The sequence below is a fragment of the Rhinatrema bivittatum genome, chromosome 13 (genome assembly GCF_901001135.1).
Source record: "Rhinatrema bivittatum chromosome 13, aRhiBiv1.1, whole genome shotgun sequence".
Classification (NCBI taxonomy): Eukaryota; Metazoa; Chordata; class Amphibia; order Gymnophiona; family Rhinatrematidae; genus Rhinatrema; species Rhinatrema bivittatum.
This window is the reverse complement of record NC_042627.1, coordinates 57,268,001-57,289,979: the sequence shown is the minus strand read 5'-3', so window position 1 is coordinate 57,289,979 and position 21,979 is coordinate 57,268,001. Positions and strand designations below refer to the sequence as shown.

The 21,979-nt window shown below is 44.0% G+C and overlaps 1 protein-coding gene across 3 annotated transcripts in view; it reads right to left on the bottom strand.

Moving 5' to 3' along the window:
• SLC12A1 (solute carrier family 12 member 1) overlaps positions 1-21,979 on the bottom strand; it is a 122,652-nt gene that overhangs the window by 21,787 nt on the left and 78,886 nt on the right. For all 3 annotated transcript variants that reach the window (XM_029575062.1, XM_029575061.1, XM_029575060.1), the window contains exons 19-21: positions 15,446-15,552; positions 13,671-13,753; positions 6,066-6,209 (exon numbers count right to left, since the gene is read on the bottom strand). In XM_029575062.1, the coding sequence (XP_029430922.1) occupies positions 6,066-6,209; positions 13,671-13,753; positions 15,446-15,552 (334 nt within the window). The remainder of the gene's footprint in view (positions 1-6,065; positions 6,210-13,670; positions 13,754-15,445; positions 15,553-21,979) is intronic.

Sequence of the window (21,979 nt, the reverse complement as noted above, 5' to 3'; positions counted from 1 at the left end):
TCCCCAAATGGATGATAACAGTGACATCAGAGTTCCTGCTTTCTTTTATAATTGCATTCACCACCTGGTTTGAATTTCTGCTAGCTGAGGATCCTGGAAGGCATTTCGCTGTTATGTCCCCTTCAAAATGAGTTCCCAAATTGGTTCCTGGGATGATTGAATCTCCCAGCAGAAGCAGCTTTCTTTTCTGACACTTGATCATGTTGAAGGGTTTCTGGGTGCATTGGGTGACTCATTTCATATGCTGTTACTTGGACTTCTTCATTCTCCAATGCAGCAGAGAGAAAGCAAACAATTTTAGGAATATACACATTAAAATGTTAGATTAAATTAGACTTAGTCAAAGCAGGAGACCAGGAGCTGTGTAACTGGACTTTAGTAGTGCTTGGCTTAATTACCCCTCACTGTGCAACTGATTATACCACACCCAGAAAGTCTAATAGGTAGAGTCCTGTGTTCCTCTTTGAAAAACACACAGGGTTTTAAAAAAAAATGACTAGCAAAATATTATATTAGCACCACACACCAGACAGATATTATTAAGTACCTGCAGAAATAAGATAGCTATCTATTGAGGAAGTGGTTTTTGTCTGACTTGTGCTTGTCTATCTCCCAATTTGGCATGTGCCTGGCTTTTAAAATTCACCTTTAAATTTTTTAACATACACACACATTATCAGGTAAATTTTAATTGCCGGCACATGCAGAAATGCTGGCAGAGTCAAAAGGGGCGGGCCGGGACAGCGCCATTAGACGCTGTCCTGGGGAAGTGCACGCCAACAGCCGGCCGGGGTGTGCGACTTACTTCAACTACCAGGATGAAGTAAATTAAAAAACAAAAACATTTTGCATAGTTAGGGTGGGTTTAGGGGGTCGGGGAGGAGAGGGGAAAAGGGAGGAAGTTTAGGTAGGGGATTGGGGAAGTTCCCTCCCAGTCCACCTCTTTATTGGAGCGGACTGGGAGGAAACTGGGATAGATCTACTTGTGTCACCGCGTGATTTTTTTTCAAAATTCCCTCCCCCCCCCACGCGTGTGACTGGGCACACGCACACACATGCGCGTGCCGAAACAAAATCGGGCACGCGGGGCATCGGATTTTGTAACATGCATGGGGTGACATGCATATTATAAAATTGGCAAGTCCACGCATGTGCGCTGGGAACCGCACGCACGTGGACGCGTGGGCAGGGGTTTTAAAATCTAGCTTTCTGCTTCTTGTAGTGTGAGTTTTGTTGCATTGGCTCCTTACTGTCTGAAAACTGAGGCACTTTCATGCATGCTTGAAAGTACACATGTAAATCTTCAGTTGAGCACATTGCTAAATTTTAAGCCGCATATTGTGACCCTCCTGGGAAAGGCTTTTGAAAGCTGGGAATCCAGCCTGGGTTCTGATTAGTGAGCACCAAATGTTCTGTGTATTTCAAGCATCTATTTTCTCACTGCTGAGAACCTCCTCTGGAATAAAAAGAGTGTTCAATATGACAGATCCAAAACAGGTTTTGATTTAAGAGAAATACTTTTTTTTTTTTAGCCTAATTTTAATTAAGCTGGTGGAAGATTTATAATGATAAATACTTGTAGGGTTGTGCATTCCCTGCTGTTCACAGCTTGGCAGAAAAAGGGCTGTCTCCTTTTACTTGCATCCATAAACTTCTGAGATAGCTATTAACAGCCCGGAAATGCCCTCACTGTTAATCATTATTACATGTCAAACTTAAATGAATTCATCCAAGGATAAACTGAACTTTGAATTGCATCATTAGTGGAAAATCATAACAGGTTTTATTTAGAATATCTTACACAAATATCCGAGCTTAAGTAAGATTAGTTCTGCTCTAAATGATCATGGCTGATTATTGCTGTAAATATTTTGGTATTGCATTCTATATTTCATATGCTTATAATTAAGGAAATCCCTTCTGCACTGAATAGTTAGTTTTCTTCCTCTGCTATACCATCTCTTTCTTTGGAATGCTTTAGTTTCCATCGCTTCTGCTTTGTGACGTTCCTCAGTACTTGCAGTTCCTTTAGATAGGAGATTACATTGTCTCTCCTTCTTGTAGGGATTATATAATGTCTTCAAGTGCCTGCCCTATTTTTCATATTTTGCCTGCAGTTAGCAATTTTACATAACCTGGGGAAAGCAGTCTGCATCTGTGAAATGGGCAAGTACAACCCCCACCTTTTCAAATATTTATTGGCTCAAAATTCACAATTTATCGGTTTGACATTTTCTTCTTTTAAAACTGCTATTTTAATTGATAAGGTGCAGGAGAGGAAGCATTATAATATTTTGAAAAATGTGTGACGAGGTTTAGTTGGTACAACTGTTTTAATTAAAGTATTTTACACTGTTCATGATACTATCACAGATATGATCTTTCTCATTTGTTTTATTTCAGTAACAATAACAGATGGTGAGAGCATTAACAGTAACTCACCGATGCTTCAGATCATTATTTAGCAGTACAGCATGACAGAGTGTAGTTAGGACAAGTTATTTACACTCTCCTTGTGTTAAAATGATTCCAAAGTATCTGATTAGCATGTGAGTTATGAATTAACCAATCGAAAGCCCTTATGTGATCTGTTATAATGACTATTATAAACCTCCTGCAAGCATTTTCAAATTAAAAATTACAGTACAGGGCTGGTGCAAGGGGATTAGGCGCCCTAGGCACCTTCTGCCTTGCACCCCTCCCACCCCGGTCATGCCACCCACCCCCCCCCCCCCCCCATTAGGGGGCGCGAGCCATGTGGGGGCTGCGAACGGTGGTGCCGCAGCGACAAAGAGGAGTGGAGGTTGCCGAATCTGTCACATGGTAGGGGCTAAAGGCCACCGGCACCATTTTGGTTAATGGCAGCCGACGGCCCGGGAGTGGCAGATCACTCCTGGGTCCCCTGCTGGACCCCCAGGGGTTTTTGTGAGTCTTGGGGGTGGGGGGGGGGGGGGGGGAATCAGGAGGGTGGCGCGATGGGGGAGAGGCAGGGTGAGGTGGGGCTGGGCAGAATTTTGAACAGACACTTTTTGGCTGCTTCAAAAGTCTGCTGCCTGTAGCAACTGCCTCACCCTGCCTCATTATAGAACCGCCCCTGCTCGTGCCCCCTAATGGTCGGTGCCCTAGGCCTAAGCCTAGTGGTTCCATCGGCCCTGTGTTTAAAAAATGTTTCAGAACTGATGGGCTGACATTTGAAAAAAAAGAGACCTGCATCATCTTTAGATTATTGGTTCAATAAAAGGTATTGTAATCTACCAATAATCTAGTTTCTTCAGGACCAGTACAGCTGCCAGAATTCAGCACTGCCTGGGTTGGAATTACCTCTTCCGTGCACCTAGATGCAGAGGCAGAGCAATGTCCCCTGCAAGAATAAGATAAGCTCTGTGGTTAAAGGAGTACCTCCTCCTCCATGGGATGACTTTCTCTCTTATACAGGGCTCAGCCTTTTAGCAGTAGCATACTATCAGACACGCCCCCTTAAAGGCGCAGGAGTGGGCTGATGATGATTTTACAGTGTTCCGAATATTAGTGGACCACTCCTGTGCCTTTAAAGGGGCAGGTCCAACAGGACACTGCTGCTCAGGATGATCAGCTTTTAGAAAACAGTGCCACTGGGATAGAAGAGGAGTAGATGATGCTCCTAGGCAGCTATCTACACTGTCCAGTGGGAAATCTGGGCCTGTGCACTCAGGGCCGGTGCAAGGGTATTAGGCGCCCTAGGCGAAACGTCAGCTATGCCGCCCCCCCCCCCCCCCCCCTGCCTCCACACACAATTAACTTACATTGTGCATTAATGAAAATAACGAAGTCTGTATTTATAACAGAACACTTATTTTCATATTATATGCCATGTAAACCATTGAGATGATTTGTCTTATCGACGGTATAGAAACTCTTTTATAAATAAATAAATAAAATAAACATAAACCAGAGCTATATTTGTTGCTCAAACAAAAAAAGCAGACACATCACATAATATTAAGTAATTAAAATGGCAGTCAATCAAGAAAAATAAACTTAAAAAGCCACCTTTACTTACCCCCTCCAGCAGCTCTCTTACTCCCCTTCCATGCAGGCCGTGGCACACACCAGAAGCAGCAGTAGAGGCTAAGCTCTATACTCATGGTCCTCTTCCTTAAGGCCCATGTCTCTCACACACACACCATATCAGTCATGCCCCCATGACCAGTTTCTGTCTCTCACACACCAATCATCTCCCAAACAGTCTTTGACACACACACACCAGTCACCTTCCTGAACAGTTTCTCTCATGCCATACACACACACAGGCTTCCCACTCCTGTGTTCTACTTACATATACGGGCTTCTCATTCTCATAATCACTTTCTCTGTCTCACACACACACACACACAAACACTCACTCACCAGTCTCTCACTCCCATGCTTGTTCTCTCCACATGCACAGGCTTCTCATTCCCATAATCACTTTCTTTCTCTCACACACATACACAAACACACACACCAGTCACCTGATCTCTCTCATGCATATACACACACAGGCTTCCCACTCCCATGTTCTCGTTCAGATATACAGGCTTCTCACTCCCATGCTGTATCTCACACACTCCCAGCTTTCTCACTCCCATGCTCACTCTTCACATGCACAGGCTTCTCATTCCCATAATCACTTTCTTTCTCTCTCTCACATACACACAAACACACACCAGTCACCTGTTCTGTCTTACATATACAGGCTTCTCCCTCCCATGCTGTGTCTCACACACACCCAGGTTCTCACTCCCATGCTCACTCTCTTCACATGCACAGACTTCTCATTCCCATAATCACTTTCTCTCTGTTACACACACACACACACACACACACACATACACCAGTCTCTCTCTCATTTCCATGCTCGCTCTCCAGGTGCACAGGCTTCTCATTCCCTGAATCACATTCTCTCTCTCTCACATTCACATACACACCAGTCACACCGTCACCTTACCAACCAGTCTCTCTCTCATACATGCACACACACACAGGCGTCCCACTCCCATGCTCTCTCTCACATAATCAGGCTTCTCACTCCAATGCTTTCTTTCACATACACCCCCACAACACCAGGCTTCTTACTCCCATGCTTTCTCACATACCCAGAGTTCTCACTTCCATGCTTTTTCTCTCTTTCACACACACATCAGTCACATCCCTGACTGTCTCACACTCTCACACATCAGTCATCTCCTTGAGCAGTCACTTTCATTGTCTCTCACATATACACATACATCAGCTCTCTGACCAGTTTCTCTCAATCACACACACATTCTCTCAATCACACACACGCAGGCTGGCTGCTTCTCTCTCTTTCTCTCACTCACTTCCTCCCCCCCCCCCAGCACAAATGGTAGCTGCAACAGCCGCCTCCTCCAGCCCCCGCAGGCCAAAAAGGAAGAATCCCATCGGCCGCGGGAGGCTCGTGCTGCTGACTCCTTTCCCGATTACCGGCTGCTTCAATTGCTCGGGGGCCGATGCTGCTGTCGCCGCTATTTTTTTCATGCGGCACCGCTCTTTCTCCTTCCCGCGCATCACTTCCTGTTCCGGGTCAGGGGGGGCGGGAGGAAGAAAAGGCCAGCCGCGGATGCCACAGCTTTTTTTTTTTTTGCACCGCTGCCGTTCCCGCTGGGCTTGAACGTGCTGACAGCCCGGCGGCAATGGCAGCAGGGAAGAAAGAGCAGCAGGAGAGACCGGGAGCACGCGAACCGCTGGGGGAGGTCAGATGGGTCTTTTGGGGCTGGCTGCCGGCAGCGGCTTCGGGGGGGCGGCGGCGGCTTAATGCAGCTCTTTTAATTTTACCGGGGCAGCGGCTGAGCGTGGCTCTCAATTTTATCGGGGCAGTGCCGCCCCCGGGAAGCTGGCGCCCTAGGCGACCGCCTAGTTCGCCTAGTGCTTCCGCCGGCCCTGTGTGCACTGCAGAGCTGGTGGAATAAATGTGTTGCTTAATACCAACCAGTAGAGTGTAAGGGACTGGTTAACAAAGCTTAGGAATTCTGGATCTGCATTCTCGTCTACTCCCATATGGTTCATGATTTTATCCAAAGACTTACCTTTCTTAGTTGCTTGTTTAGTGATATTAATCTTGCTAGCTTTCTTGAAGAAACCACGGATTCCACGGTTTCCTTCTTCAAATTCATTATCTTTAATGGTAGCCTCAAGTGCCAGTCTTTCCTGCTCCAACTTTTCTAGCTCATCTGTTAATAGAAATCAGTAATATTAGCATGGTTATCCATGTGTTTGTTATATTGTGTTATGTTATGCTACTTTGATCATATTTGGAAATGTGATTTATAAGTAAATTTAAATTTGGTCATGTGACATTTATAAATAACTTCCCTCAATTAATAAAAGTGGAGGTGTAGTTTAGTGGTTAGAGCAGCGGGCAGAGACAAGGGAAGCCACGTTCATATCCTGCTTCTCCCACTGACACTGCTTGTGCCCTTGGACAAGTGATTTCATCCTCCATTGCCTCAGATACAAACTTAGGGGTCTCTTTACTAAAGGTTTTCTCCTATTTTGTGTCTATGGGAAAAATGCTTAGTAAATGGGGCTCTTAGAGTGAAACTCCTCTTGGGGAGGGAAATAACTCCAGTACCTGAATTGCAACTCTCCTGGAGCTCGGATTTGGAAAGGTGAGGAATTAAGTCCAAATTAATTAGTTTGTGTGTTTCATGTTTGCCAGTGGTCTTCCCTGTTAATGCACATGCACAGCCCGCAATTTGCACACCTCACATGCGGAGTCTGCAGCCTTGAACAGATGGTGGCACTAAGCAGTACAGCAGGTGGGGAAGGGGAGCCGGAACCATTCAGGAAGAGGACAGTGCAATGGAAAAAGACTCATTAATAGGATGAATGGGAGGGGTGGATTGGGGAGGCCTTAGAGGCTGGGGAGGGAGAGGTACAATTCTTCACCGTCATTATTTACACTAGTTAAACATAATTTGGATTTTGTTATTTGCCTTTCTAAGTTTGAGCTCAAGGCAAGTTACAAATCAGATAGAGTAGGCATTTCCCTGCCACGAGGCACTGGAGGATAGAGTGAACTTTGACTTCCCTGTTTATTAACCTGCTGCTCTAACTTCCAGGCTCCTCTTCCATAAATTGCTGGCACTTTCTGGCTAAATAATTTTTCCAACATGATGTAAAATATTTGGAGCATGATATCTAATATGCTTTCTTTCTGGAGAAAACTAGCTAGTTTCTAGGAGGAAATGTAACATTGTTTGGTGTTGGGTCTAATATTGTAAAATGTTAGTTAATGTGATATGAGCATCGAAGTGTGTTAAACTTTCTCATTGGGAAAGTTCCATCTCATTGTACCAGAGTGAGATATAATACAAAGCTAATCTTCCTTGTCTTCTAAATTACCTATAAAAAGGCATCCAGTACAGTATAGTCGACTGGCATCAACCTCTATTATGTATGCTGTCATTCAGGATAGCTAATATTTCTTTTATAATTAGACTCCAATATTTCTCCATGATGGCTTTGTTTAATAGGATTGGATGTTAATCACTAATGTAATTCAGTTCTAGATGGATTGAGCTTTAGTTAACATTGAGCTATAATACAATCTAAAAGAATAAAATGCTACTTTCAACAGTGCATTCTGATTCCATGAGCACGTTCCATGAGGACGTCCTTGTTTCATTCTGGTTTTCAACTTCTACTCAAAGCATTGCTTACTTATGTGATTATTATTTAGAATATATTACTGTATAATTCTATAACATAGGGGTAAGAAACCTAATTCTATAACATAGGGGTGAGAAACCTAAGAGAATGAGGCATTCGCGATGGGGATGAATGGGACATTGATAAATCGCAGATCTTTCTTAATTTATATCAACTCACAGATATATGGTGCCCAGACCTGGTTCAGCCCATGTCCCATGCTCTTCACAACTTTTCCAGGACCTGGCTTCTGCTGATTGGGCTGACGGGACTAGGGTGGTTGCAGAGGCAGGAGGAGAGAGTCCTAGGAATGCAGGACACCAGGTTCCAAAGGGTGGCACAGTTGGTGGCTTCCCCTACTGAGCCCTTGTTACAATGGTTGAATGAGAATGAGGGGATCAGAGTGGGGGCGGGGAGGGGGGAACCCTGGTTAACTACAATCAAAGTCTCATGGTGCTGTAGCCTTAACTGGGGCAGGTTCTGACTGAACTGGCACCTCTCAATTCCTCCCCCCCCCCCTCCCTTTACCCCTTATCACCAACCACAGTGCTGCAATTCTGAAATTTTCATGCGGAAGAGGAGAGACAGATTACAGATAATTTCAAAGTGCTGTGGCCCAGAGAAAAGAAAGAACAGCTGTAACAAACTCCCAACATTGCTGTTTCTTTTCTCTGAGCCACAGTACTTTTCTTCTAGAAAGGAGATTATAAAATTCCTGAGCATTCAGAAGATATAATCATTGGGAAATTTTCTGACTCACCACAAGGTGTCAGCATTGCTACAAACAAATTCATAGAACAAAACTATGAATTAGCAGTTTTAACTACTCGGTTATTCTATATAAGCTGCTTTAATAAGTATAATCTGATGCTGATGTATAACATTCTGGGCACCTCTATCCAAATCACTAAACAATAGATAAAGTAGCTAAACAATAAAACTTTCATAAGAGATCTGCATGGATCACAGCGAGAAAGCAGGGATTTAAAGACTTGGGGCTAGCAATGGAAAGCTCTGATAGTAATTAAGCTAAATGTGAACTAGGGCCATTGATGCTTTAAATAAGGAAGTGGTAAGGGAATTTCAAAGACAGGTCAAACACAGGCAAAGCCATGCATAGAAAGAAGTTAGCACAAGAAATCCAAATTCAGAAAATAGGAAGCCATCTAGGTAGAGAGTTCATCAAGCTAGGGCGAGAGTACATTGTAGAAATCTCATCTTTGTGTACCTTTCCTCATTCCATATTCCTCACTGTCGAGCCGATTCAGTAAAGTTCGCGGGAGAGCAGGCGAACGCCTGCTCTCCCGTGCTCGCGATTCAGTATGCTAATTAGGCCCGGCGGTAAAACCAGGTAAAAGGAGGTGCTAGGGACACTAGCGTGTCCCTAGCGCCTCCTTTTGGAACGGAGCGGCAGCTGTCAGCGGGTTTGATAGACAACGCTTAATTTTGCCGGCGTCGGTTCTTGAGCCTGCTGACAGCCATGGGCTCGGAAACCGGACGCCGGCAAAATTGAGCGTCCGGTTTTCGACCCGACAGCCGCAGGCCGACTTAAATTTTTTTTTTTTTTTTTACTTTTGGAAAGTTTCAGGACCTCCGACTTAATATCGCCATGATATTAAGTTGGAGGGTGCACAGAAAATCAGTTTTTACTGCTTTTCTGTGCACTTTCCCAGTGCCCGAAGAAATTAGCGCCTACGTTTGGGTAGGCGCTAATTTCTGAAAGCAAAATGTGCGGCTTGACTGCACATTTTGTTTTCTGAATCGCGCGGGAATACCTAATAGGGCCATCAACATGCATTTGCATGTTGCGGGCGCTATTAGGTTCGGGGGATTGGACGCGCGTTTTCGGCCTCTTACTGAATAAGGGGTAAGGGAAAACGCGCGTCCAGTGGCGGGTTAACACTGCGCTCCATCGGAGCGCACTGTACTGTATCGGCCCGTGTGAATGTAAAACTACCTCCCAACCCTAGACCACCACCAAAACCTCGCCTTGAGTTACAAGTTCATCCTCCTACATTGATATAAATAGTTGACTTCTATGAGAGCTTTATAAAGAGGTTCTCTCTCTCAAGCAAAAATATCCTCTTCTGATTGCACCACTCACATGATGCCAATCATAACTGATCCAAATTGCTCTTATCCAACCCCTGCCCCCTCAATAAGCTCATTAATCTACTATTTACATATATGGCCATGGTAAATTTGCATTTATGCTAAAAACCATGTCAGTAGTTCCATAATAAGAGCTTTGTACAACTTATTATTTAACAGGCACGCAAAAAAAAAAAAATAGCACAGTTTGGTAGACAGTTCTTTAAAAGCTTAAGGTTAATATAAGGTGCTACACCCTCTAAGGATGAGCTGAAACTAGTGAAACTATTATTTTGCTGCATAGGAACCTGATGGAGCAGCATGGTAAACAGAAATTACAGTAACCTCACTTGCTACTTTTCCCTGTGGAACAAACTACCCTGATTTTATAATTCCATTTGTCTTTACAGTTTGATAGCAAAGTTAAGAGTTTTCAAACTCCTTGTGCGTGATGGGCTCAGGGGGCAGGAGGAAAGGAAGGAACATTTGTACTCCGGTGCAAAAATTGCTTCAGTTTTGCAAAGTCTAGTAAGGTCTTAATTTTATGAACATATGCACTGATTAAATGAATTCAAAAATTAAATAAACAAATGTCTGTCTAAATGCCTTTTTATTGTTATGTTATATGTTATAATTTTTCACATCATAAAACATCAATGTATCGCTCCATGGTCGCCGCATTTCAAAAAAGATATAGTTGTGATAGAGAAGGTACAGAGAAGGGCAACCAAAATGATAAAGGGGATGGAACAGCTTCCCTATGAGGAAAGGCTGAAGAGGTTAGGGCTGTTCAGCTTGGAGAAGAGACGGCTGAGGGGGGATATGATAGACGTCTTTAAGATCATGAGAGGTCTTGAACGAGTAGATGTGACTCGGTTATTTACACTTTCGAATAATAGAAGGACTAGGGGGCATTCCATGAAGTTAGCAAGTAGCACATTTAAGACTAACCGGAGAAAATTCTTTTTCACTCAACGCACAATAAAGCTCTGGAATTTGTTGCCAGAGGATGTGGTTAGTGCAGTTAGTGTAGCTGGGTTCAAAAAAGGTTTGGATAAGTTCTTGGAGGAGAAGTCCATTAATGGCTATTAATCAATTTTACTTAGGGAATAGCCACTGCTATTAATTGCATCAGTAGCATGGGATCTTCTTAGTGTTTGGATAATTGCCAGGTTCTTGAGGCCTGGTTTTGGCCTCTGTTGGAAACAGGATGCTGGGCTTGATGGACCCTTGGTCTGACCCAGCATGGCAATTTCTTATGTTCTTATGTTCGTATCTTTCTTATAGGGATTGCATTTCGAGTAGCACAACAGGAGATGCAAGCTTACAGCAAACACTACGGTCAGTCATGCACTGTCCTGCTTTCCTGGCTAAGATTTCATTATGAATCACCAGCAGTGGCGTACTAAAGGGGGGGTGCGGGCTGCCCCGGGTGACAGCCGGGTGGTCGCCGGCCAAGAGTGGAGCCCATACCGCTCACACTAGAAGAAGAGGGCGGCATATGGGCCGCGAGCGGTGGGAGCACTAGGCGGCCGCCTAGAGCATCAAGGGTCTGGAGACGGCAACTGCATACCTTTTTCTTCTCCCCGCCCCCCGCAGCCTGGAAGAAGAAGTGATGGGTCCACGTGAGTGGGAAGAATGAAAGGTCAGGCAGTCATGGCCCGAAGCAGGAGGAAGAGCAACAGCGCTGCCCCCCACCCTCCCCATCGCAGGTGCAGGAATTAGAGCCGCACCAGCCCCCGTGCAGCCTCAAGAAAAATGAAGACTCCCCGTCTGTCGCGGGGGCTGAAGGAGGAAACTGCTGCTGTGTGTCTGATGGGGAGCGGGGTAGGACATGAGAGAGAGTGCGTTTGTATCTGTGAGTGTATATAGGAGTGAGGGTGCTTGTTTGTGTATGAGAGAGGGAGCTGTCTGAAGGGTTGTTGTATGTATGAGAGAGAGAAATGGAGGGAGCCTGTGTGCAGGGGTGTGTGAAAGCGTGTGCAAGAGAATGAGAGAGCCTGTGTGAGGGAGGGGGGAACCAGAGATCACTGGGGGGACGGGACAGAAAAGTAAATCTGGAGAGGAGGGTGCCAAAGGAAGTATCCATCCCGGGTGCCAAATACTTTAGGTACACCACTGATCACCAGTGCTCTGTTATGCGCTTTTTCATTGCTGTGCTAGATGTAAACCACTTGATGTGCATTTCACATAACATACATTATTTGCACATAGATGAGTACACTCTCATATTTTCTGAAAGCACTATCTATAACTGAAAATATCTATAGCAGTACCTACTGATAAGGATAGAACTAGTCAACTGTAGACTTAATAGAAATTGCATGTTCTTATTCTATTTTGGGGCTTTCTGCAACCATGTTTCCTTATCCTGCTTAATGTGTAAAATTGTGGTAGCATAAATCTTAACAGTCAAAATCTTTTTTCTAACTGCTCAGCTTTCATGGGCTTACTGCACAGAATACAGAGTTGTAAAACCAGTCTGAGACTTCTTAGGTTGCCAGGTTGGAATCCCATCTCTGCCAGCTATCATCACTCTTATCAGCAAGTCACTTAACCTCTGGATGTTCAGCCACAGCCACTCTAGAAGGATGTGGATCTTAACTGTGATACCTTATTAAGTAGAGCCTACATTTTATCTGCAGATCCCTAAAGAATATCCTTGGACTTGTCTTAACAATTTAGAGGTAGATTTAAAAAGCCCACATGTGTGTGTAAGCACTTGCCCAGAAAAAGGGGCAAGCTGTTCCAGCACAGCCCCTAATTTTCCTTAGCTGGTACACATATGGAGAGAGAGAGACTCTTTCTAAGGCTTAGTCTATATATGGACCATTGTAAGGGGGCACTTTGATTCGGGGTGGGTTGGGGATGGGGGAGATGGTGTTACAGGCACATTCAGAAGTATCCATTGTAAAAATGACATCAGTAAAGAATTTTTGACCTTATAAGTGATGAAAAGGAGTTGATTTGCAGCTAGCAGAGACTGTAGTGTACAAATCAACTCTTCTTGTTAGAATTTTCATCACTTATAGGGTCAAAAATTGTTTACTGATGTCAATTTTACAATGGATACTTCTGAATGTGTCTGTAACACCACCTCCCCCAACCCCAACCCACCTCCCATAAACTCACCCTGAATCGAAGTGCCCCCTTACAATGGTCCATATATAGGCTAAGCCTTAGAAAGAGTCTCTTTCTCCCTCTCTCTTCAATATATGCACATGAAAAGTATTATTTTATAAGTATTATTTTATGCATATAAAAGCTGTGCACACATATAGTTTATAAAATAGCGCATATCTTCGCACACAGCAAAATACACGCGTTTATGGGTGCATGTACAGCCTCCAAAAATCTACCCATTAGTGAGGCTAGAACACTAGACACAAAAGTTAATGTTTAATGTTATTTTTTATTTATTTTAGTATTGCTGGTTTTGATATGTGTGTTTTTATGATCTTGTTGTGGTACACCGCTCCGGTCAGAATTTTCTGGGAGGGTAGTATGTAAGAATGTGGAAAAAAACAAATAAAGTTATTGGAGACACACACACACATATCTCAGAAATCTTCTTCCATTTGAAAAGGAAGCTAAAAAAGGACTGAGACTGAAAAATGTGTATTCTGCAGTGAATGCACCTATCAAAGTCTTAGGAGTCATTTATGACTGTAAGCATTTTGGGCATGTCTCATTGTTAAGGTAAAAACTTGCACGTCTGATTTCACTGATATAGATATGTTTATGTATGTATAATTTTGAATAAGATCAAAAGCAGATGTTTCATGTGAGATTTAAAAGATATACACTTCTTCAAATCAATGTGCTTCAAATCTAATTCAGCATTTACTTGATGGGGAAAAAAACTGGGAAAATAAGTTTAAGGCACATACCTTGAACTTGCAGGACTTGAGAGATGTCAAATCCTTGGCTAATTCTAACAATCACTACACCATACTCAAAATCAAATGCATCACTGAAAGACAGAAATAAGAGGCTGAGCAATGTTGCATTTTCTCATATTGCTGGTCAAGTTTTGAAAGGGCTTAAAGTAACTGTACACTATTGGAAAGATATGATTTACAGCTAGAAGCAAGCAGCAGCTCTCTGATCACAGAAAAAAGAAATCCTCTGTCACCTTCAAACATCACTTGGGGAGGGAACACACTACATATGCCTCCCTTTTTTAACCCCCAAACATTTTAACACACATTTCTTATTATTTATTGTATGTGCAGCCTTTTCAAAGCATTTATTGCACATGAAAGAACATTAGAGATTTAAGTTATTTCACTCCACAAGTGTGCGTCACTGAAAGGGAAATGGCTTTTCTCAAGAGTTAGGACCAACAACCTTTAGAAGCTCATCTTTCTCTTCTGAGCCTCATAGGTGAATTTTAAAAGCCTGGCGGGTGCCAAAGCCGGGAGAAACGCGCAGAAGTCGGGCTGGCGCATGCCGCATGGATTTTAAAAGGCGCCTGTGAGCGCATTTATCTCCCAGTGCGTACACAAAAAAGGCTGGGGCAGGAATGTGGTCTGGATGGGGCATGGGCATTCCTAGATTTCTCAGTGAAATATGCGCGTATTTATGCACACTAGTGCGCCCCCAGGGTCCCCTCCCGAGTTACTTTACTTCTGCTATGGTTCGCGTGTAACTAATAAAACAAACAAAAAAAAAACCTAGGCTAGTTAGCGGGGTTTTAAGGGTTGGGGCTATTAGGGTAAAAAGGAGGCTTATTAACTAGGGGAGTTAGGAAGTCCTATCCTTTAACTGGGCAATCAGGGAACGAACTGGGGAAACTGGTAATTGTGTCAGCACACGTATCTACCAAAATCCCCCCACTTACATGCGCACGTCCTTATAAAGCTGTGCACACATGGTTGTGCATACAGCCTATTTTATACCATGTGCGCATATTCAAATATATGTTATAAAATGGCGCGCCCATTAGCACAAGTTGGCATAGGCGTGTACATGTGTGCCTGTGTGCCGGTGTGAAAGTTAGCCTCTCAGGGTTTTGTTGTCTTACTACTCAAAGAAACGTATTATATGGTATTAGCCAACAAACGTTTTCACATTGCTGCATGATAAAGCTTTTTTTATTTGCAAAATTTGCATGTAATCAATTATTGGCTAGAAGAAAACCATATATTCTAACTGCATTCACTGCATGCAAATTTTTGGTTTTCACTATTCCACCGTGGATAAGAGTTTCAAAGGAGTTACTCATGTATTTATTTTATTTAATGGCTTTTATATACCGACGAACGTTGGGAACATCTCATCGGTTTACAGATAACAAAAATTTAGCAACAGGCTTTACAATTATTGCATGATTATATGAGGAACAGTTAAACCATTATTTTTTACATGTAGTTGTAATATGCTATCATAGTAATTTTCAAAAGCTCATTTACTTGCTTATAATGCAGTTGCGCGTGTAAAACCTATTGACAATTCAATAGCATATATCATAACAATTTTCAAAAGCCCATTTACACGCATAAAAACATGTGTACAACCCCGTTTTAAGTGTGCAAATCCTTTTGAAAATTTCCCTCTCAATGAGCAGCCCAGTTTTTATGCATTGCATAAAAACTATGCAATGCACATTTTATTTTGCAAAAATAATTAACATTCATGAAGTGGTATAACTGCTGGAACTTACTGCAAAATACCCACGTAGCTCTCAATTTCCATTGTGGTATCATTTCTCCAGTTTTTCTTAAATCCAAGCACCAAGGTATTTGGCTTCAGTCTGCCCAAGCCGGAGGCCTAAAAATATTAAAAACTGCATGAAAAGCTGGCGAATCCCTTCCATACCCACATTAACTGCACATGAAAAGTAATAGTTAAAAATCATCAAAGTAATATTCTGGAAATCCTTAACATCAAATGGCATTTAACGAAAGTCCTTCATGCTAGCAACCAAGCATAAGATAGATAGATTAGTGCTAAATTATTTCATTGCTAAATGTTTTTAGATGACAATGAGATAGCTTTTCTTAATTAGCTTTCATTTGCATTTCTCCTGGCATACTAGTCATTAAAATGGTTCAATAATTTATAATCAACAGAACCCATGCTGCTGTCTGTAGTTTTATTGCAATATAATGTTAACGTGCTTGTTTTCAGATTATCTGCTAGCATGTGAACACCCAGCCAGAGTTTAGTGCTCTTAATAAAAGACTGAGCATGATGTACAAATGTCTTTATTCAATCAAAATACTAAGCAGCTAGGCAGCCAAGTACTGGACATAAACGGAGTCCAGAGTCACCTTGCGATTTTTCCCTCTGCAGAAGACATTCAGCGGCAGACATATTAAAAATGCAGAATATGTCTGCGCGTACCAATTGTGCCCGAAGCTCAATCTGTTAAACCCGGGGGTGCTGGGGCTACAATCCCACTCAACAGCTTAACTCATGAATATTACAATGAGCCTACCTGTTCTGTTTTGCAGTGGAGGCCTGGTGAGGCTTCTGCATAAGGGATTTGCAATGTACTGGAAGTCATGTTGGGACTAATGCTTGTTAAGGAGGCATTAATGCAGCAGGCTCAATTTGGCAGCAGCATTTAGAATACAAGTGCCATGAGTCAGAAGATTTAAAATTAAAGAACCAAAGGCGACAGCTGAGACAAGTTTTGCCTGCTTCCAAAGTCATCAGCGTTTAGTCCATTGCTTTATGGCCTCATTTTCGTAAACAAGTTAAATGACAAGCAGACAATTTTGTCAAATGCCCTTTGAACTTGCTCAGTGAGTTCAAAGGGCTTTACCAATACCAAAAGAGGGGAGAGGGATGCTTTCTGAAACAGACGAGGAGGAAAACATTTAAAGCTCAGCAAGTTTTCAAACGGTCCACGTAGGCTAAAGTCTGAGGGTACTTTCTACCCGCAGAGTTCAGCCAGAATACTCAAAGCGTATTTCTGCGCACAAATCTGCTTTTGAAAATGTGTGGGTGTGCGTGGAATTGGCGCCAGCATGCGTGCACAGGGGTGACTTTCTGCTTGTTCTTTATGTGCACGCTTTCGAAAATCAAATGTTCTGTCCTTGTTAGCAACGGGGGCACTACGGAGCGATCCCCGCCGGGGTTTTAGTGTGTCCGAGCCTCAGCCCAACCGCAGACGGATCCAGGACCGGACCGAGGGTTGACGGCGTGTTCCACCATGGCTGACGGTCTTACCCTCTGCCAGGCCAGCAAGCTCCCAAGGCCAACAGCAAGATGATGTTGGAATGTGAATAGTCCTCCGACCATTCCGAGCCCTTTCGGACCTGCTGCATGGAACAGCATGGAGCAGCAGGCCTGGCCTGAGGTCGAGGGCAGACGGGCCTTGACACAAAGACATGACAGCAGACTCGATGCAACGGCATCGTGGACGAAGACTTGACAGCAGGATCAATGCAACGGCATCGCAGACGAAGACATGACACCAAAGCTGAAGAGAAGACATCATGGACCAATGGTCGATGCGACGGCATCCCGGACCAGGGTTGATGCGACATCAGCAACAAGACATGATACCAAGAGTGATGCAATGGCATTCATGACGAGAAGAGGAACTTGACGAAGTCCAGACGAGATGAGAAGCTGGGCGGAAGGACATTGGCACTGTCTCTCAGGGCGCCCTACTCAGCCCACCCGCGGGACTGAGTCACGAACCACCCTGTCCCACTGCGCGCCCTACACAGCCTGAGGAGGCTGGTCACGGACCATGCTGGGAGCGGGACAAGCGCAGGGAAGCATCCAGTCGAAGCAGAGCTCCAACGATGGAGCCGGTGTCATCCAAAGCTCCACCTACGGCTGGCAGGACATGACGGCTCAGGAGCACAGGACACCAGTCCACCTGTAGGCTGGTCCACGCTCGGGCAAGACATCATCCGAGGAACCCCCGGCCTAACAGGTTTCAGAAGGCTCAAGAGGGCTGAAGACAAAGACACAGGAGCAGGACATTAAGGAACCTGGAACATCAGGAAACAGAAGACCAAGACGAGACACCAGGACACCTGGACAGGGACCTCAGGCACGAACATGACCTGGCATGATGAGACAAAGCAACAAGAACTCCATGGAGAAGACAAGAAGACCTGATGGAGCTTTGGCAGGCAGGAGCCTCCAGAGTGAAGCAACTCCGATTCAAGGCCAAGACTGAATGACGGAGCAGCCCTTTTATAGGGCTGGGCAGGAAGTCCACTCCCTAGGTGGGGTCAGCCACACTTCCTGTGGCTGGCCCTTTAAATCCTGGAGAGAGGCGTGCGCCGGCGCCTAAGGAGCAGGAAGCAGGGCTGTGCAGGACAGCGGCCTGCACCGACGTTGACGTGAAGAGAGGCAGGTCTGAGCCTGAGACAAAGGCCCGACGTAGGCAGCGGCTCCAGCCCCTGCAGGAGACCCCGGGGGCGGCTCCTGCCGCTAATCCAGCCCGGGGATGCAGCCTCCTGGCTGCGAAGATGTCACAAAGGCCGGCGGCGGCTCCAGCCGCGAAGATGGGAGGAAGTCCGTGACTCCAGCCGTGGCGAGGGAGGATATCTGGGGCGGCCTCCGGGCTGCGTGGGCAAGGCAAGACCGTTGCTCTGGCCGCGCAGGCAGGCCCGACGTCGGCGTCCATGCCGCGTCGGGTGAAGCAGGAAACGGCAAATGGTGAGGGCCTGCTCGCGGGGAAACCCGTGGGCAGGGAGTTCATAACAGTCCTTACCCCAACACCCCTCTGGAAAACCTTTACGTGCAAAATCCCCAGGGCAATTTTCATGCATGAAACAGGGGGGTTATGTGCATCAGTCCCTTTTAAAAAAAAAATACTCCCTTTACCTCACATCTTTAAAACAGGGCATGCGCACGGCCCCCCTATCATGCATCGTGATAAGATCGCCGAAGAAGCCGAAACATCAGCAGACATGACTGGTTCATCTGCATGCTTATTATTCTCTGCCAGTTCTGTTTCAAAGAAAACAGTTACAAGACTGAGTTTTAAATATCCGCCTCCTCCCGGAATGAAAGTTCCAGACTAGCACCATAAAGAGAGTTCAAACGGAACCCCTGGTGGGCGCGTCTATCCGATATCTTGTAGGAAATCACAGGGCCCTGCTCCGGTTTTCTCCATCTGACCCTTTAGTACACCCTGCCCTTTGCGACCCAGGAATTTGACAGATGGGTAAATCTGCTCCATCCTACGCATGATACTGATGCTACGGTAACATGCTTGAAGAAAAATTCAAGTGGACAAAATTTTAGACCTGTTATTATAGTTTCAATCTGCCTTTATGGCATTATTTTATTTACTTTAAAGTAGCTTAATTACATTCCATGGGTGGCACCTACTACAATTTATCAGTGCTTCAAGCGTGGTGGAGTCTGGCATCTCTCTGGTTCTTAGGCCTCAAATCCCAGCCCTGCACAGATTTGCTAAACGACATTGAGAAAGTAACATCGCTGTCTTGACCCGCTCTCCTCCAGTCCTTTCCACTATCACATTGCTTCATGCTGTCCTTGGCCTGCTAGCATAATCTTAGAGGCTGCAGTATTAGTATACCAAAGCACTTTTTGATACAGTTTGTATAAAAAGCATTACGGGAAGAGATTCAAATCTTTTCTAGGGGAGCAAATCTTTTATGGAACGCATTTCTTTTTTTTGCAGGAGATGCATATCTGTGGCAAAAAAAACCCCCACATATTCACCCCACTAGAATATATATAAAATATAATATATATAATATATGTGATTGTGATTTTTTATTATTTTTTATTCTTTGTACACTGCATTGGATTGTTCTGTGATAGACCAGAAAGGTGGTATATAAATGCTAGATAAGATTAGAAAATGGAGTTACTTTTCTTTCCTGCAACAGCTCGATTCTGAAAGATTTTTGTCTAGAGATTAGTTCCTAAAAAATATTCTACTCACCGGTAATGAGAAAAGTACCTTTTTTTTTTCATTATCAGAAGGAAGAATATTTATTTGGAATTCTAATTATAGGAAGAGGAAGCAATCTTCTATATTCATCAGCAAAGGATACACTACGAATTGAATTCACAGTTTGATTAATGTATGATAGGCCCAATTGCCCAATTAATTAATTTATTTATTTGCAGACCAGATGCTCCAAAGGCAAGAATACTTCGAGATTTGCCATGAACTGTCATTAGTATGACAGAGCTGTTTTTCTATATAGTTCATTACATAAAAAGTACATATAGTTGGGAAGTGTTTAGCTTAAAATAAGGGGAAATATTCACAACTGAAAACAGCATATCCTAAAGTACTGCAGTAAGGTAGGAGCAGGGGTTCTAAGGTGGAAGAAAAGAGCCATCATTCCCACCTCCCCAAAGTAACTAAAAAATGATTGTTTAGTAAAGTGAACAGTTATTAACATCCCATATAACAAATTCACCATCTTTCAACCAGGACTTTTGTTAACTGTTATCAGGGCCAGTGCAAGGGTATTAGGTGCCCTAGGCGAAACTTCTGCCTTGCCCCCCCCTCCCCCCCCCCCCCCCCCCCCCCCCGAAGTCCAGGCCCCGGCCCCGACTTCCCCGGCCTAAACACACAGGTAAAAATCATGTAACAATAAAATGAAAAAATATAAAACATCAATAATAGTAAAACCATACTAGTAAAAGGAATATTTCAAAATAGCAGATAAACAGAGTGACATCCAAAAACTAAAAACTCAATAAAAAAATGTTCCAGTTCCAAAACAAAAATTGAAAAACAGCGCACACATCAATTATTAACACCCAACGATTAAAACTAACAAAACTACCTGGGAACTTTTGATTTCCAGATGCCCTAAGATTGTCATGGATTAGCTGATGGGGTGGAGAGTGGCGGTTGTTGTGCACAAATTTTTTCCTTTCTCTCATATTCACACACATAATTATACACGCTAATTCTTTTTCACACACAAATGCACACAGGCTCTCCCACACATGCACACTCTACTAGACACACACAGACATATGTTCTCTTACTCGCACACCTTCTCTGCCTCACGTACACATACCCTTATTCACTTAGATAGGGCCTTTCTCTCTCACACACACTTAGGATCCTTGTCTCATTCACACACGTACTCTTACACAGACTCTCACTAATCCCTCTCATTCTCACACACACTCCCTCATACAAGCTCTCTGTCTCACACTCACATACCTTCCCTCTGTCTCTCTCTCATACATCCCCTCATCAAACACCCTCTGTCTCTTGCACACACATCCCCCTTCACACAGGTTCCCTCTCTCTGTTTCATACACAAACATAAACAGAGGCGTAGCTCGTGGCACATCGAATTTGCTTCTCTCAGCCGAGAGCAGGCTGGGCTCTGCCCATGGCCCGTCGAGTCTCTTCTCTTGGCTGCAAGCAGGATGGGTGCTGCTTGCAGTAGCCGAGTCTTCTCTCGGCTGCAAATGGGATGTGCTCTACTCGCAGCCTGCCGAGTTTCTACTCCTCTCGGCCGCGAGCAGGATGGGCTCTGCTCGTGGCCCCACATGGCTGCTCTTTGCCACCCCCTACTGTTCGCCTAGTGGATACGCCATCCCTGACTGTTATACATCTTTACTGATACTACTCAAGTAAAAAAGGCAAGATGGGGTTAGCTTATTATCAGTGATCTGCAAAGCAAGCTTAAGATAAGAGAGGTTTGTCTCTTTGCCAGTTATATAATGCTTGAGATTTTGTTTGAAACCATCTATAGTGTTTGAGTTATGAGGTTTTTGAACAAGGGGTTCTTAACTGTTAGCACAGATGTAGTTATTTAAATATGGCTAACTAAATTCAAGACAAATATTCTAAAGCATGCAACTCTCATACAATACAGATAAGAGTCATTTTTCAATAAGGCACCTAAGAGACAAAGTATATACGTACTTTTCAGCCTACACAAACTAACCTACATAAGTGAAGATTTGGCTGCAAAAAAGTACATGTACTTCAAAATGAAATGAGAGGAAAAACAAACACAATTTTGTTTGGATTTTAAATTTCTTTGGAAAGTACTGGCCAACCTGCAAAAATGAATTGGCCTCCTAGCCTCACTTACCTCAACTATGGGTTTAAATGAGGCAAGAGCAATCCCCATTCGCTTCTGCCCTGCCGCTGCTGTTTTTCAAAATGGCATCTGCCTCAGATCGCTCCAGCATTTACCATTTTGAAAAACAATAGCAATGGGGCAAGATCAACTAGGGATCTCCTGCCCCATTTAAACCCATGGAT